At 48.5% G+C, this 15,758-nt stretch overlaps 2 protein-coding genes across 2 annotated transcripts in view; one reads left to right on the top strand and one right to left on the bottom strand.

The window, feature by feature from the left end:
• Positions 1 to 7,298: 7,298 nt before the first annotated feature.
• The window catches only part of LOC138369619 (uncharacterized), a 39,707-nt gene continuing 31,247 nt past the window's right edge, over positions 7,299 to 15,758 (bottom strand). Inside the window, exons 2-4 of the mRNA XM_069333043.1 lie at positions 11,687 to 12,860; positions 8,728 to 8,865; positions 7,299 to 7,351 (exon numbers count right to left, since the gene is read on the bottom strand). Coding sequence (XP_069189144.1) covers positions 7,299 to 7,351; positions 8,728 to 8,865; positions 11,687 to 12,827 — 1,332 coding nt within the window. The 5' untranslated portion in view covers positions 12,828 to 12,860. The remainder of the gene's footprint in view (positions 7,352 to 8,727; positions 8,866 to 11,686; positions 12,861 to 15,758) is intronic.
• On the top strand, positions 12,826 to 13,636 carry LOC138369618 (repetin-like). The gene is made up of 2 exons (XM_069333042.1): positions 12,826 to 12,881; positions 13,063 to 13,636. Exons 1-2 carry the CDS (start codon positions 12,826 to 12,828, stop codon positions 13,634 to 13,636), a joined length of 630 nt encoding a protein of 209 aa, XP_069189143.1.

Below are 15,758 nucleotides of genomic sequence, written 5' to 3'. Positions count from 1 at the left end.
TACCTCACCACCTCTGAATGGATGTCCCTCTCCTTCACACTCTCTCTCTCTCTCTCTCTCTCTCTCTCTCTCTCTCTCTCTCTCTCTCTCTCTCTCTCTCTCTCTCTCTCTCTCTCTCTCTCTCTCTCTCCCCCTCACTCTCTCTCTCTCTCTCTCTCTCTCTCTCTCTCTCTCTCTCTCTCTCTCTCTCTCTCTCTCTCTCTCTCCTATTCCCAGCCCGACTCACATCCTGATCACTTCTTATGTTTCTCCTTGTGTCCATCCCTTTCTCTTCCATTTGGTGGTGTGGCCACCTGCCACAGCCAGGTACTGTGGGCTGGTCAACCCCCCCCCCCCCCCCCGTGTGGCCTCAGGTGATGGAGCCGAGGTGGGGCTGATGGCCACACTGCTGAAGAGTTTTATCATAACCTGACCCGCCTCCACCCTCGCCCCACTCTCTTTACCCACACTGAGATCTGTGTTGTCTTCAGTCAGGTCTTTTTGGTTATCTTCTCTTTCCGTGTCACTTCCTCTGCTTGTGTTCCTCTGTCAAGGGATGACTTTTTGCGCACAGATTTTTCGTACCCCCACAGAGAGGGGTTCCGCCTTCTTCCGCGAGCAGATGATTCAGCCCACCTCAGGGCTCAGGTATAATATTCCTCGAATGCATACATACATACACACACACACACACACACACACACACACACACACACACACACTTACACACAAATGCCTGGGCTGAGTGGACAGCGCTCTGGGGTCATGGTCCTAAGGGCCCCCGAGTTCGATCCCCGGCAGAGGCAAAAACAAATGGGCAGAGTTTCTTTCTCCCTGATGCCCTATGTTCACCAAGCAGTAAATAGGTACATGGGAGTTATACAGCTGCTACGGGCTCCTGGGGATGTATGTGTGTGTGTGTGTGTGTGTGTGTGTGTGTGTGTGTGTGTGTGTGTGTGTGTGTGTGTGTGTGTGTGTGTGTGTGTGTGTGTGTGTGTGTGTGTATTAGAAATATATGTAGTAGACATAGTAGAGGAAAAAAATAAATTGGTTAGAAAGGCGGGGTCCAAGAGCTAATAGCTCGATTCTGCAGATATAAGTAGTAAATACTGTTTGCTGGTCAGATTTAGCCAGACTTTACCAGGGCTCGAAACCCGAGTGTGGTGATCGCTGGTGATTCCCTGAGGCAGCGACGGCCGTCAGTGGTGAGACGGAAGAAGAACACAGAGGTACTCAGTATGCTCCTGGAACTCCGACCAAACTGGTTTTCTCCTCACCTTAAAAACTCCAAACGCCACTCGCCACTCACCATCAGATGTTTCGGCAATCAATCAATTTAATTCACGGAGCGAAATGGCAACATGGAAATTAAATTATAGCGTTCTGATCACTACCTTCCATTGCTAATTAACTGGAGAATTCACCTGCAGCATCTGTGTGTTTTTTGTTTATCCTGTCAAGAATGATGCTCTGTGCATCTCTGGGGGCACTTGTACTTCCCTCTCGTCTTTTCTACAGCTGGATAGATTGCTAATTAGTATAATCATTAGTGCTATAACCTTGAAGCGTCTGGAGTATTGCTTACTATAGTAAACTCACACATCAACCTCATCAACCTACTAGTTTCCCTACGGTATCAACAGATACCTACCAAGCGTGCTGCGCTCTACATGCACTATATCCATATACATAACTCACTCAAACTACTGCACGCTACCTTCATGCAGTGCTCCACACACACAAAAAACGCACCACTCACACACCATCCACTCGCAACACCCTCCGGCAGCCGCGTCTGTTCTTCAGAAAGTAAACCTTCGCCTTGGTTCTCTCCAATCTTTCCAGCTACAAAATATTAATTTGAATAACGTCTTTTTCCCACTCCCAGAGCCTATGCACCTGGAGTGTGGCGGGGTGTAAGATGCAGGTGGCTCTCGCGACCTTCCAACACTTACCGCTGTCAGTGGCAGAGTGAGTATGGTAATGCGCGTACCAGTAGTTGACGCCCTGGCGGACCACGTCTGAATCTTTGAGGAAGAATTAAAGTATTGTTGATGAAACTGATGTTTTGGGGGAATATGCAAGCTAAACATTTATTTCGATGAATATACATGCATACAGGGTGGCTCCCCCCAAAATGTATACACACTTAACCAGCTGACAGCTCAATTGATGTTTGTTTCTTTTCAGGTTTAACTATTGGAATTAATACTTTAGCCAGGCGCCACACTAAACTTTGAACAAAGGGCTGGAGAAACATTAAAGTTCAGTTAGTCTTTCCATGTTGTTGCTGGTCTCGCCAGCCAGGTGACGCCTTCAAGTACACACGCGGAAAGGACGCACGAGAATACCCAAACAACATGTAGCAGATCAACATATGTAGAGACAACGTGTAACAGATCAACATATGTAGAGACAACGGTCACGATTGTGCTTGGGTGAGGTGACCCTCGACGCTTGAACTGCTAGATCAGGTAAAGGGTGTAACAGTTGCCTTACTCGAGGTGCACCTTCCCTCCTGGCCAAAGGCCATTCACCAAACTACTGTATGTTAGATGTCAAATTCTTCTGTGTGTTTTATCGATGGGGATCCGGATCCCTCACACCTGCAGATCCTCCACACCTGCAGATCCTCCACACCTGCAGATCCCCCACACCTCCAGATCACCCACACCTCCAGATCCCCCACACCTCCAGATCCTCCACACCTCCAGATCCCCCACACCACCGGATCACGTCAGTGTGTCAGGTGTTCTGCCACATCAGTGTGTCAGGTGTTCTGCCACGTCAGTGTGTCAGGTGTTCTGCAACACTTACACTCATTCTTGTGCATCAAACATAAGCTAAACACCAGACTTACTTTTACTTGATGGAAAATTCTGTGAACGCAAATCCACACAAAATTTGGTCGACTGGAAATGTTCACATCTCAGTTCCAAATATAATTAGATGAACTAGATTCGTATATAAAAAGACAGGTGCACAAATAATAACAATTATATAAAGTCCTTTCTGAGTGTACGGGCCTCGGCAGTAGCCTGTAAACCAGTAGCATTTCTCCTCGTTTGACTTTACGATAAAGAAAGATGATAATAATAAGCGAAATAATAACAATAATGAAGATTTTTCCTCCTGAGTAGGAATACAGGTTGAGCAGGTTCCAGCGACCAGCGCAAGTAGCACTCTTGTCCTGAGGACGCGAGCTGATGTGTATCTAGACGCCAGGAAGCCAGCCCGGTGCTCTCCCATGATGCACGGTTACACTTACAATCGCCCGGGTTCTCGTAAACCTTAGCCCATCATTATGCACCCGAGGGAACCTTTTTTCATTCTTCTTTTTGCCAAACAGTTACAACCCGCACGCCTTCTCCGGACCCGCCGACCGTCTAAACAAGAGCGCTAGTGGTGAGAGGTTTCTGTACTGGAGGCCACGCACGAACGACTACCCCAAAGAACTCACCATTGCCATAAACTCAGAATTTCACCGGGAAGTAATTAGAGACATCCGCCTCCGTATAATAAGGTTTATCAAGAACACAGGCACACAAGGCCCAGATCAAGGCCAACCAGTTCCACCGTACAGCAAAATGCAAAAATAGTTTCGCGGAAGAAGGCATTAAATGAGACGCAATGATTACAGCGTTGGGGAGCTGGCAAGCACGATAGACATTAAGCAGCGATGTGCTACACGTCCTCCGTTTGTAAACAGTGGCCTGGTGCAGGAGCGCTCGAGACACGCCACGCTCTCATACAGTGTGTCGTCCCCGGACACTGTGAACTCACACTTACTACTGCGGACTCGATTCACATTTATTCGAGTTAATAATGACGATTACGAACAGAAATAGTTATTTTCAGTCGGAATGGATTTACGGAAAGAAGCAGTCCGCAGCTGCAGAATGGTGGCCGCCAGTCACTCTGATAACACACCGCAGGCTTCCCACAGACGCAACATTGCCTCCACCTCTACTAACTTTGAATTCAAACAACTGAAACGAGAACTACCGAAGCAGCAGCTTCTGCTTCACTAGTTCCCGCAACGACTGCCGCTGGAGAGAGTTGACTGGCAGAGGCGGAGATGATGACAACACCAGTGAGAGAGGTTGGGTGCAGGTTCCACAGGTGTACCTCAGAGGGGGCAGAAGCCTGGTACCTGCACTCTGGACTCACCCACCCAGACTGACAAGTCAGCCACACTGCAGTCCAGGACGAACCAAAACCCGCAGTGAAAACATCTGTTTCCTCGAATGAGCAAGTCAATTTAGCCCGACGCAAACTTCTCACGGAAGTATACCGCAAACAATTTTTGTTTAGTTTTGAGTCCTAATTAATTATAAGAACTCTAATAAAATTTCCCAATAATGTCAGATGACGCCAGCCTTAAATTGTGGTGGTGTGATGTGGCCTGTGGTGGTGTGTCCCCAGAGTGTGGTAGTGTGATGTGGCCTGTGGTGGTGTGTCCCCAGAGTGTGGTGGTGTGAGGTGGCCTGTGGTGGTGTGATGTGGCCTGTGGTGGTGTGTCCCCAGAGTGTGGTGGTGTGATGTGGCCTGTGGTGGTGTGTCCCCAGAGTGTGGTGGTGTGAGGTGGCCTGTGGTGGTGTGTCCCCAGAGTGTGGTAGTGTGATGTGGCCTGTGGTGGTGTGTCCCCAGAGTGTGGTGGTGTGAGGTGGCCTGTGGTGGTGTGTCCCCAGAGTGTGGTAGTGTGATGTGGCCTGTGGTGGTGTGTCCCCAGAGTGTGGTGGTGTGAGGTGGCCTGTGGTGGTGTGTCCCCAGAGTGTGGTGGTGTGATGTGGCCTGTGGTGGTGTGTCCCCAGAGTGTGGTGGTGTGATGTGGCCTGTGGTGGTGTGTCCCCAGAGTGTGGTGGTGTGATGTGGCCTGTGGTGGTGTGTCCCCAGAGTGTGGTGGTGTGATGTGGCCTGTGGTGGTGTGTCCCCAGAGTGTGGTGGCCAACAACAGCGCGCGGGCACCACCTCTCTCTTCTCCCTTCTGTCCTCATGAAAGGTGTGTTTACATCCTTCCTGTACACCCTAACCTTACCTGTGCCTCACTTGGGCACTTCTGAGTCCTCTCTGCCCTGTCACTCATCCCTCCATCCACGTATCCCTACACCCACTTACCTATCCATCCATCCATCCATCTACACATCCACCGATCTAAATATCCATCCACCTATACAACCATATACTGATCCAACCATCTAACCACCGACTTATCCATAGGTTGAATAATGCATAAATTTGTTGCCTAATACATACACAGCTTAACTAATTTATACATTGCTTGACTAATACGAAAAATAGTTAAGTAATGTTGACTAGTGCATACATTGGTTGACTAATACATGGTTGATTAATAGATACATGGCTAACGAATCATACATTGGTTGACTAAGCATACATTGGTTGACTAATGCACATATAGCTTGACAACCAAGCACAGCTCGATTGGAACAAATGCAGAATTTCCGTTCCTTTAAGAACTTTACCCTTTTTTCGCTTCCGAATTGTGTAATTATTTAATTCAACTTTTTAGTCAAATATCTCCAGTCTTCTAACCGCAGGATGTGCATGGGAGTGATTGTAACCTTTCCTCCGCCGCCTCTGGATGGGAGTAGTGTGTGCACAACAACCAAATCGAATTAGGAAACTAGCTCCTCACATATGTAAGTTGCTCTGCTTAACGACTGTACTTGTGGTCGTTCTTGAACCCTTAAATTGTGTTGCTAGTTTCTAAAGACTGTGACTTGATTATCTACATTAATTTTAGGGTTCAGTTCCTGATCTCATGAGGTGCCTCTGTAACCTTTTCCGCTACTATCCGCATGTGTATGGGGCCCACTGCCGTCGACAGGAGATGTATGGGGAGCTCACTGCATCCATAGGATAGATATGGGGCTGGCTGAAGTCCACAGAAGAAGTTTGGGGTCCATTGCGTCCACAGGAAGGGCAAGGGCCCACTGTAGTTCACAGAAGGTGTGTTGGGGGCCCACTGCTGTCCTTGGGATGTTCTTTCCTAAGACGAAGCTCTTTCCTAAGCGACTTTCCTAATTCATGTCCTGTCCCGCCCCACCTTACCTGTCCTGCCCAAGGCTCCCCCGCTGCCGTGTGGTGAGGATTCCCCCGCTGCGGTGTGGTGAGGACTTCCCCGCTGTGGTGTGGTGAGGACTCCCCCGCTGCGGTGTGGTGAGGACTCCCCCGCTGTGGTGTGGTGAGGACTCCCCCGCTGCGGTGTGGTGAGGACTCCCCCGCTGCGGTGTGGTGAGGACTCCCCCGCTGCGGTGTGGTGAGGACTCCCCCGCTGCGGTGTGGTGAGGACTCCCCCGCTGCGGTGTGGTGAGGACTCCCCCGCTGCGGTGTGGTGAGGACTCCCCCGCTGTGGTGTGGTGAGGACTCCCCCGCTGCGGTGTGGTGAGGACTCCCCCGCTGCGGTGTGGTGAGGACTCCCCCGCTGCGGTGTGGTGAGGACTCCCCCGCTGCGGTGTGGTGAGGACTCCCCCGCTGCGGTGTGGTGAGGACTCCCCCGCTGCGGTGTGGTGAGGACTCCCCCGCTGCGGTGTGGTGAGGACTCCCCCGCTGCGGTGTGGTGAGGACTCCCCCGCTGCGGTGTGGTGAGGACTCCCCCGCTGCGGTGTGGTGAGGACTCCCCCGCTGCGGTGTGGTGAGGACTCCCCCGCTGCGGTGTGGTGAGGACTCCCCCGCTGCGGTGTGGTGAGGACTCCCCCGCTGCGGTGTGGTGAGGACTCCCCCGCTGCCGTGTGGTGAGGACTCCCCCGCTGCGGTGTGGTGAGGACTCCCCCGCTGCCGTGTGGTGAGGACTCCCCCGCTGCCGTGTGGTGAGGACTCCCCCGCTGTGGTGTGGTGAGGACTCCCCCGCTGCGGTGTGGTGAGGGCAGGACACCCAGGACCTTCACCACCTCCCCGCCCCGCTCCCCCCACGCCCAGGTACACGCCGGGGCCTCAGCCTCTCAGTGACCGCGCGTGTTACACCCCCTATTTGAAGTTGTCGTTAGATTGATCGGCCTGCAAGAGGGGCCGGATCAAAGTAATCTACAAGGAGAACTGGAGTTGGGAGCGTGTAGTGAGCACGCTTGTGTGTGTTTGTGTGTATGTACTCACCTAGTTGTGCTTGTGGGGGTTGAGCTTCGGCTCTTTGGTCCCGCTTCTCAACTGTCACTCAACTAGTGTACAAATATTGGAGCCTATGAGGAGCTATCATATCTACATTTCAACTGTGTATGGAGTCAGCTTCCATCACATCACAGCCTAATATATTCCATCAGTTAACTAATCTGACACTAAAAAAGTTCTTTCTGATATCTCTATGAATCATCTGGGTATTCAGTTTCACAAGTGTCCCATGTGCGTGTGCCCCCTGTGTTAAATAAATTGTCTTAGTCTATTAATCCCTATCAATTCCTCTGAGAATCTTATATGTGGTGATCATGTTCCCCCCCCTATCTCTTCTTTCTTGCAGGTACGTGAGATTTAGTTCCTGTCGTCTCTCCTCGTAGCTCATACCCCTCAGCTCGGGTCTGGGGCATTCCTCTAAACCTCCAATTTAGTCTTGTGCTTGACGAGATACAGACTCAATGCTTAAGCTGCATACTCCAGGATTGGCCAGGATGTGTGTGTGTGTGTGTGTGTGTGTGTGTGTGTGTGTGTGTGTGTGTGTGTGTGTGTGTGTGTGTGTGTGTGTGTGTGTGTATGTATGTGTGTGTGTGTGTGTATGTATGTGTGTGTGTGTGTGTGTGTGTGTGTGTGTGTGTGTGTGTGTGTGTGTGTGTGTGTGTGTGTGTGTATGTATGTGTGTGTGTGTGTGTGTGTATGTGTGTGTGTGTGTGTGTGTGTGTGTGTGTGTATGTGTGTGTGTGTGTGTGTGTGTGTGTTCACCTCACTTCTTTGTGCCTGCAGGATCGAGCATTAGCTCTCTAGTCATCGTTTGTTTTAAGCAATGAATCCTGACCTACTTCCCTATTATATATACTTTTATAATTATGAATAGAGCTGGCTTCCACAGCCTCCTCCTATTATTTATTCCATTTTGCCCCTATTCTTATGCTAAATGGAAACTTTCTATGTTTCTATATGTTGAGTGTACCTATCCTATGATAGGTACCCCTCAACATATTTCTTAACATCAGCCGAGAATTTATAGTACTTAAGGAACAGGTGAATAACCAGCACTGGGAATACTGTTGCAAGGCATCAATCTTGCAACATCCTCATCTCAAATGTAGAATAACATTAAAACGTTTTCGCATCCTCACACTTCTCAGCTGCCTTAATGCAGCTGCCCTAGACTATATGAAGGGGAGTACAGAGTGTGTCAAGAATTAGCTACGTGATGCTTAAAATCCCCATCACACAGGATGGTTAGTCATACAGAGGCACGTGATAAGTAGTCTGCACTGACAACCTCTGGGTGCATTATGAGGATATCATCAAGAACGCGAGAGTGAATAAAGTAATTGCAAAGCTCCAGGTACCTCATGTCAACGGGTCTGAATGGTCTGATAACTGGAGAATCGGTCATGTAGTGTACGAGATCTGGCCCGAGTTCCTGCTCACAGAGTTTGCACCTGGAGTGCTCAGGACTGGGAGATCCGTCACCTGTAGCCACCTGCCACAGGTAACGGTAACCCAACCTGATCCTGGCAACCACTGTGTCGCACAGGCTGGTGGACGTTTTGTACAGCCCATAAACATAGGTTTCACATCTGAACAAATGATAGCTGTTTATACTAGTACTTTCAGGTCGTTGAGAGTCAGTAATTTCTTTCCTATCAAGCCCGAGTGTTTGGATCAATACAGTTTTGGCAGCAGAGATGGGGATACCTAGATCTAATTCAACTTCATCCTTGCTACACGCTAATTTGGCTGCAATGGCTGTCTCATTATGATGGGTTATATTTATGTGTTATGGTATCCATACAAAGGAGATTCGAGACCAAAAAAAAAAGGAAAATCGTCACCCGCCCGACCAACTCTACGGTGGTCGCCATGCATATTTCACATGGTGTGAAGCAGTCTTCTTCGAGAGCTGTATAAAGACACATTATCAAGTAACGCAGATAACCCTCTAGATATTACCCCACTTAAGTAGCAACACCCTCAGGCAGCAACACCCGCAACATTAACACCCCCAACAACAACACCCGCAAGAAACAACGTCCAGAAGCAACAACATACTCAAGTAACAACACCCGCAAGCAATATTAATTGCACTTAACACGCGTCACAGCCACACCGCTACGGTACCAAGAGTGACGCGTCACATCTACGGTACCAAGAGTGACGCGTCACATCTACGGTACCAAGAGTGACGCGTCACATCTACGGTACCAAGAGTGACGCGTCACATCTACGGTACCAAGAGTGACGCGTCACATCTACGGTACCAAGAGTGACGCGTCACATCTACGGTACCAAGAGTGACGCGTCACATCTACGGTACCAAGAGTGACGCGTCACATCTACGGTACCAAGAGTGACGCGTCACATCTACGGTACCAAGAGTGACGCGTCACATCTACGGTACCAAGAGTGACGCGTCACATCTACGGTACCAAGAGTGACGCGTCACATCTACGGTACCAAGAGTGACGCGTCACATCTACGGTACCAAGAGTGACGCGTCACATCTACGGTACCAAGAGTGACGCGTCACATCTACGGTACCAAGAGTGACGCGTCACATCTACGGTACCAAGAGTGACGCGTCACATCTACGGTACCAAGGAACCAAGTGGTGCGGTACCAAGGTCTTCACATCATCACCATTGAGATCCTCCGCCTCTCACTCTACACCACATTAATAAAGGTCAGGCGATAATAAACACTAATAAAGTCGTAAAACAAAAAACTCAATAAATATAAACAATTCTTTAAATATAAAGTTTCAGGACGAGAATTTTAACTAATGATTATATATTATTTATAAGTTGAAGTAATGTATTATATTAAGCAACGTTTTCTTATTATTATGTCTTATAATTATATTGTGATATTTACTTTCCTTGTAATTGACAGGCTTTACAAATTATAGGAAATTAATTTAATATTTAGCCTATGTAAATCTCACCATTCAAATTCTATGCAATATGTTTAAATAATATAATTCTCTCCTCCTGAATGCAAGCTCAGTTTTACGGGTGTAATTTGTTCAGTCCAGCCACAACTGGAAGCAAGTTACGAATAAAACTTCAAAATACAAAACTTAAATGATGAAAGTAGTATGAAAGTAGTGGGGAGTAGAAGAACTCCCAGAAACCCATCAACCAGGTATGTCGGGGTCTAGTCGCTAGAGCCTGTGCGTGGGAACACCCACCGCATAGGTTCGAACCCTCATCACGGCTCCTACGGAGTTTCTCGCTACGAGAATTCCTAGTTATGTTTAAGAGTCAAATGTCACACCATGAAAGAGAAAACTATGAACAAAAAAGTCTTCAAAGCAGCTAAACTTCTATATAAGCACATTTATTATTATTATTTTTTTTTTTTGCTGGTAGATGGTGGCCAGGTCGTTGAGGTCTGGCGTCTCTGGTCTGACGCTCAGACAAAAAAATATACACGAAAGTATGCAAAACCTTTCACATCTGTTTGCATAATAATCTGACGGAGTGCTCTGTTGTATTCTGAAGACCTTAAATTATACTGTGGGTGAGCTGTGAGTCATGACAGGTTATAACCAGGGAGCCGAGGCAGTGGCCACAGTGTGGGCCCCTGGGCCCCGGTGTGGGCCCCCTGAGCCCCGGTGTGGGCCCCCTGGGCCCCGGTATGGGCCCCCTGGGTCCAGGTGTGGGCCTCTGGGCCCCGGTGTGGGCCCCTGGGCCCCAGGTGTGGGCCAGGGACCGGCTCGGGAGTGAACGCCTCTCCCAGGTGCTCTCAGGTAATCATAATGACAGCCAAACCAACTCCCTCTGGACACACTTCCACTCTGCCTTACAGTTATTTGATTCTAGACTATAGGCCTATCCTACTTGGAACTCATGGCGATGACATTTCTAATGAATCACTAAGAACCAGTATGTATGTGGCGAGGAAGTCAAAGGAGAAGAGTACTGTATATAGACACCTGGATGGACCTGACCCTTGACTCGCCTCTACACCACTATATATGTTGGGAATAAATAAACAAATTAACAATGTCAACTTTATACAAAATACTTCGATCTGTATATTTTAAATACATCAAGATTCACTGCAATTTTTATGTGGGAAATATCTGGCACATTCAAAATATTTACTCCAGATTACAACTAATTCACACAAAGGAAAAAATCGTCACTAGAAAATTGCACTGGGAACCAACTGCAAAAACAAGTGCCAAGATAGAACGTGGTGACAACGCTGAGTGTGGAGGCTGAGGGCCCGGTGCTCGTACAGGAGGCTGAGGGCCCGGTGCTCGTACAGGAAGGCCTCATCCCTGCTCTTCCTCCTCCCCACCCCTTGTCGCCCTCGCACTATACCTACACAAAATAGTCGTGTAAAACATATAGACACAGCCACACACACAGCTTGACAAGACAGAAAGGCCGCCTTCATAAGAAGCAGAATATACCATAACAGATCCAGTAACACTTATTCATATCGTGTCAAATTGCTACACTCCTATTATTTCTGGGGTACGCTCTACATAAGCAATGTGTCGCAAGACATCTCAAAATGGCATGAAGGTTAATTGTAATAATTTGTTGTGATGACTTACCTTTATGGGCTGGTCTTCTGCGTGGGAATGTGCCGAAATGCGAGTATGACCCCCTGGGTACGACTGACCCTCCAAGGTCATCAGGCAGGTTGGGCGCGCACACGGCTCGCGGACATTTCTGAGGCGGCGTCATATGACCATTTTCCGCATCCCGAATATCACTAATTCTTGAAGGTCGAGGCCATGAGCCCATTTGTCTCTCTGCAGAGGAGCCGATGCGTCCTGCTGCAGAGGAATAAGACCGTTTATTAGGCAGAGAACTGCCAGAAACCCTTTGATGATTGGCGGGAACCTGACCGCCGCACATGGCCAGATAATATGGACTATCACTGTCTCTGTGGCTGGGGCTCTCCACCCAGGGTATGAGGTGCCCCCCGAGCTGCACTCTGTGGGGCGTGAGAGACCTGGGTGGTGGCACGCCAGCCCGCGCCTCACAGATCTCGCTACTCTGAACTTGAGACATCCAGCCCGCTACCTCCTCCCTGATGGCCGACCGGTTCTTACTGCTGTTGTTGCCGAGGTCTTTCTCCTGATTTCTATTCTTCGTTACAATGTTAACTTTCTTATTTTTCTCGTTGTTGCTGCTACAGCTGTTTGATGACGCGTCCGAAATACGGCTACGAATTTTGCTCTTGAGATAATTTGCATCTCGACTTACTTTGCCATCTGTTTTTCTACGTGGCTTAGCATTTTCTTCTGGTTCGAGTAACTGCTCGGTGTCAGTCTCTGTTGCTTGGTCAGAGGCCAGAGGTGGTCGCCTGAACTTTGCCCTCCACTTGCTGATGGATGAGTTCCTCACCAATTTGCTCCGGTGAGCACTCATTGTCTCCTTCGGGATTCGTGTCACCCTGGCAGACTTGGCTTTACTCGGCTCAACCGTGATCAGGGTCTGGGTCGACTCCCTCGACCTGCTGCCATGGACACTGCTGGAAAAGTCTTGACAGTACTTCACATTGGCGCTCCTCACCACGCCCCTCCTGAGAATACCCGGATCCGGGTCTTCTGCTTTCCTCAGCGGCTGCTCGCTGATGAGACTGCGGACATCGTCCTTGGCGATTGGCGGTGCGGGCGAGTGGTCATCGTGGTCGTGGTGGCGAGGCCGGGACGACCTGCCCAGGGTGACGGCCAGCACCCGCATCATGGACGCCACCCTTCACCCCCGCGCTACCACCGCCTGCAACACAAAAACAACACAGTCAACTGGACTATCAAGCTAAAACTACATAATCACAATAACACTGACACGCATTTTATTTTTTTAAATTAGATATTAAACCAGAAAGTCAATCACTGGACAAGGTCATTTGTGTAATGGACCAAAATTGGTCAATTAAAATAGTTACGGAAGGAGATAGATCCATTCAACTATGAGACAGCACACTCGATACTGAGGCTCAGGGATACAGTAGTGAGCTGGACTCCCAGGAGGCTCAGGGCTACAGTAGTGAGCTGGACTCCCAGGAGGCTCAGGGATACAGTAGTGAGCTGGACTCCCAGGAGGCTCAGGGATACAGTAGTGAGCTGGACTCCCAGGAGGCTCAGGGATACAGTAGTGAGCTGGACTCCCAGGAGGCTCAGGGATACAGTAGTGAGCTGGACTCCCAGGAGGCTCAGGGATACAGTAGTGAGCTGGACTCCCAGGAGGCTCAGGGATACAGTAGTGAGCTGGACTCCCAGGAGGCTCAGGGATACAGTAGTGAGCTGGACTCCCAGGAGGCTCAGGGATACAGTAGTGAGCTGGACTCCCAGGAGGCTCAGGGATACAGTAGTGAGCTGGACTCCCAGGAGGCTCAGGGATACAGTAGTGAGCTGGACTCTCAGGAGGCTCAGGGATACAGTAGTGAGCTGGACTCCCAGGAGGCTCAGGGATACAGTAGTGAGCTGGACTCCCAGGAGGCTCAGGGCTACAGTAGTGAGCTGGACTCTCAGGAGGCTCAAGGATACAGGTAACAAATCCCTCCCTCCCCCACTTGTTTATGAATGAAAAACGGTCTCTACACAACCCGTCCTCAGAACAAGTCCATTCCTTCCAGCAGATGGAATGGAGACGCATTCTGAGGATACGTGTCAATATAGACGCGGATGGAATGGAGAAGTACCCGACATGCACTTTGCCGAGTGCATGGAATGGATTTTGGCCTTTGTTTATGAGGACGGGCCGATACACAAGACGGGTTACAAATGATGTTTGAACATTTCTCGAACAGTGTTTCGCTGACGACCTCTGTTCAAATCGTAACTCAGCAAATGCTTCATCCACATCAGCCCGTCCTCATAAACAAATGTCAAAGTTCATTACATGCATCCGGCAACCCCCCCCCCCTCCCCTGTTTATGAAAGATAAACTATTTACATACGACTCAACTGATGACGTCCTAAAAACTTCCGGAACAAGTACTTCGCTGACGACTTTTGTTCAAACCACAACGCTGTAAATGCTTCACCTTCGTGCTACAAATACAAATAATCGCCAACAGAACCTAAACACCTAACCTAACCTATGCTTATATATGAACAATATGCTAATATATTATAATATTAATTTATATTTGAGAAAATTCCTGTTTTGAATGAACAGCATTTTAAAATTGATGAATGTGTCTGTGGGGTCGACCGCTGGTTGGAATGGACTTGAGTCGAGGTCGGGTTGATATCCTGACCTGCGGCCGCATTCATAAAGCAGTCTCCCAAGTACTTACGAACCTCTACATTTGTCCTCAATCTTCAGCGGCGGTGTTTATATTTACTGAACAGTTTACAAGCATCGAAGCTTCCCAGTCAAATGTTGTTATTTTTGTAAACAGCCCCTGGCGCTTCGGAGCGCATAAACTGTTAAATGAATGTAAACAAAGTCGCCAAAGATTGAGGAAAGATGCACAGGTTCATAAGTACTTGCGTAACTCCTTGATGAATCCAGCTCCACGCTGGCAGCAAGAAGTTTATTGGGCAAGATGGACAGGAAGTTGCGAGTGTCTGACGTACGACAGGCATAACTGTTGTGTGTCTGACGTACGACAGGCATAACTGTTGTGTGTCTGACGTACGACAGACATAACTGTTGTGTGTCTGACGTACGACAGGCATAACTGTTGTGTGTCTGACGTACGACAGACATAACTGTTGTGTGTCTGACGTACGACAGACATAACTGTTGTGTGTCTGACGTACGACAGACATAACTGTTGTGTGTCTGACGTACGACAGGCATAACTGTTGTGTGTCTGACGTACGACAGGCATAACTGTTGTGTGTCTGACGTACGACAGGCATAACTGTTGTGTGTCTGACGTACGACAGACATAACTGTTGTGTGTCTGACGTACGACAGACATAACTGTTGTGTGTCTGACGTACGACAGGCATAACTGTTGTGTGTCTGACGTACGACAGACATAACTGTTGTACTACACTCAACAGTGTAGTACATTCACTCAACAGTGTAGTAGAGAGTAAAAGTAGTAAGTAGTAAAAATAAGTGTAGTAGATCTGGCATAACAGATCTACTACACTCATTTTCACCTCGACAAGAGGAGACAGACACAGTATAACTGGCAGTTAACTACTCGACGAAGAGGAATCACCTTAAGACACAAGCCAACAACAGTCTGAGGTGAGAAGCAACCTGTTCCTCGCCCCACCGACTCCACATGCTTGTAATGCTTGTGTTGCGTGTCTGTCTAGTTATATTCGTTGTATGTGTGTATGTCTGTGCTGTATGTGTGTATATACTCAAGTGTGTATGTACTCGTACCAATGTACGCTAATAGGCAGAGCAACTGTATACCTTGCCTTCATTGATCGCCCCTGTACACCCAGCAGTAAATTGGTTGTAAAACGATTAGCAAATTGTGTTCTGGGGAAAATATATAGAGTTAGGATTAGTTTGTGCTGAAGCTTTATTTCATATTATTTTTTCAACAGGACACACACTGCTGTGAAACGGGAAATGATACTTAGTATGTATCTTATCGCGATTGATTTTCACATCGCTCATTATTCGGCGATTTCCAGTGTGTATCTCCAGGACGTGCTGATTCTTGAACATTGACACCGGGTTAGATACGTATCTAAA

The sequence above is a fragment of the Procambarus clarkii genome, chromosome 29, assembly GCF_040958095.1.
Source record: "Procambarus clarkii isolate CNS0578487 chromosome 29, FALCON_Pclarkii_2.0, whole genome shotgun sequence".
Lineage (NCBI taxonomy): Eukaryota > Metazoa > Arthropoda > Malacostraca > Decapoda > Cambaridae > Procambarus > Procambarus clarkii.
This window is presented reverse-complemented; position numbering and strand designations above follow the sequence as displayed.

Coding starts and splice junctions, on each gene's coding strand:
- LOC138369618 (XM_069333042.1), top strand. CDS start 12,826: ATGGACGCCACCCTTCACCCCCGCGCTACCACCGCCTGCAACACAAAA. Junction 12,882..13,062: donor TGCAACACAAAAACAACACA/GTCAACTGGACT, acceptor ACTATGAGACAG/CACACTCGATACTGAGGCTC.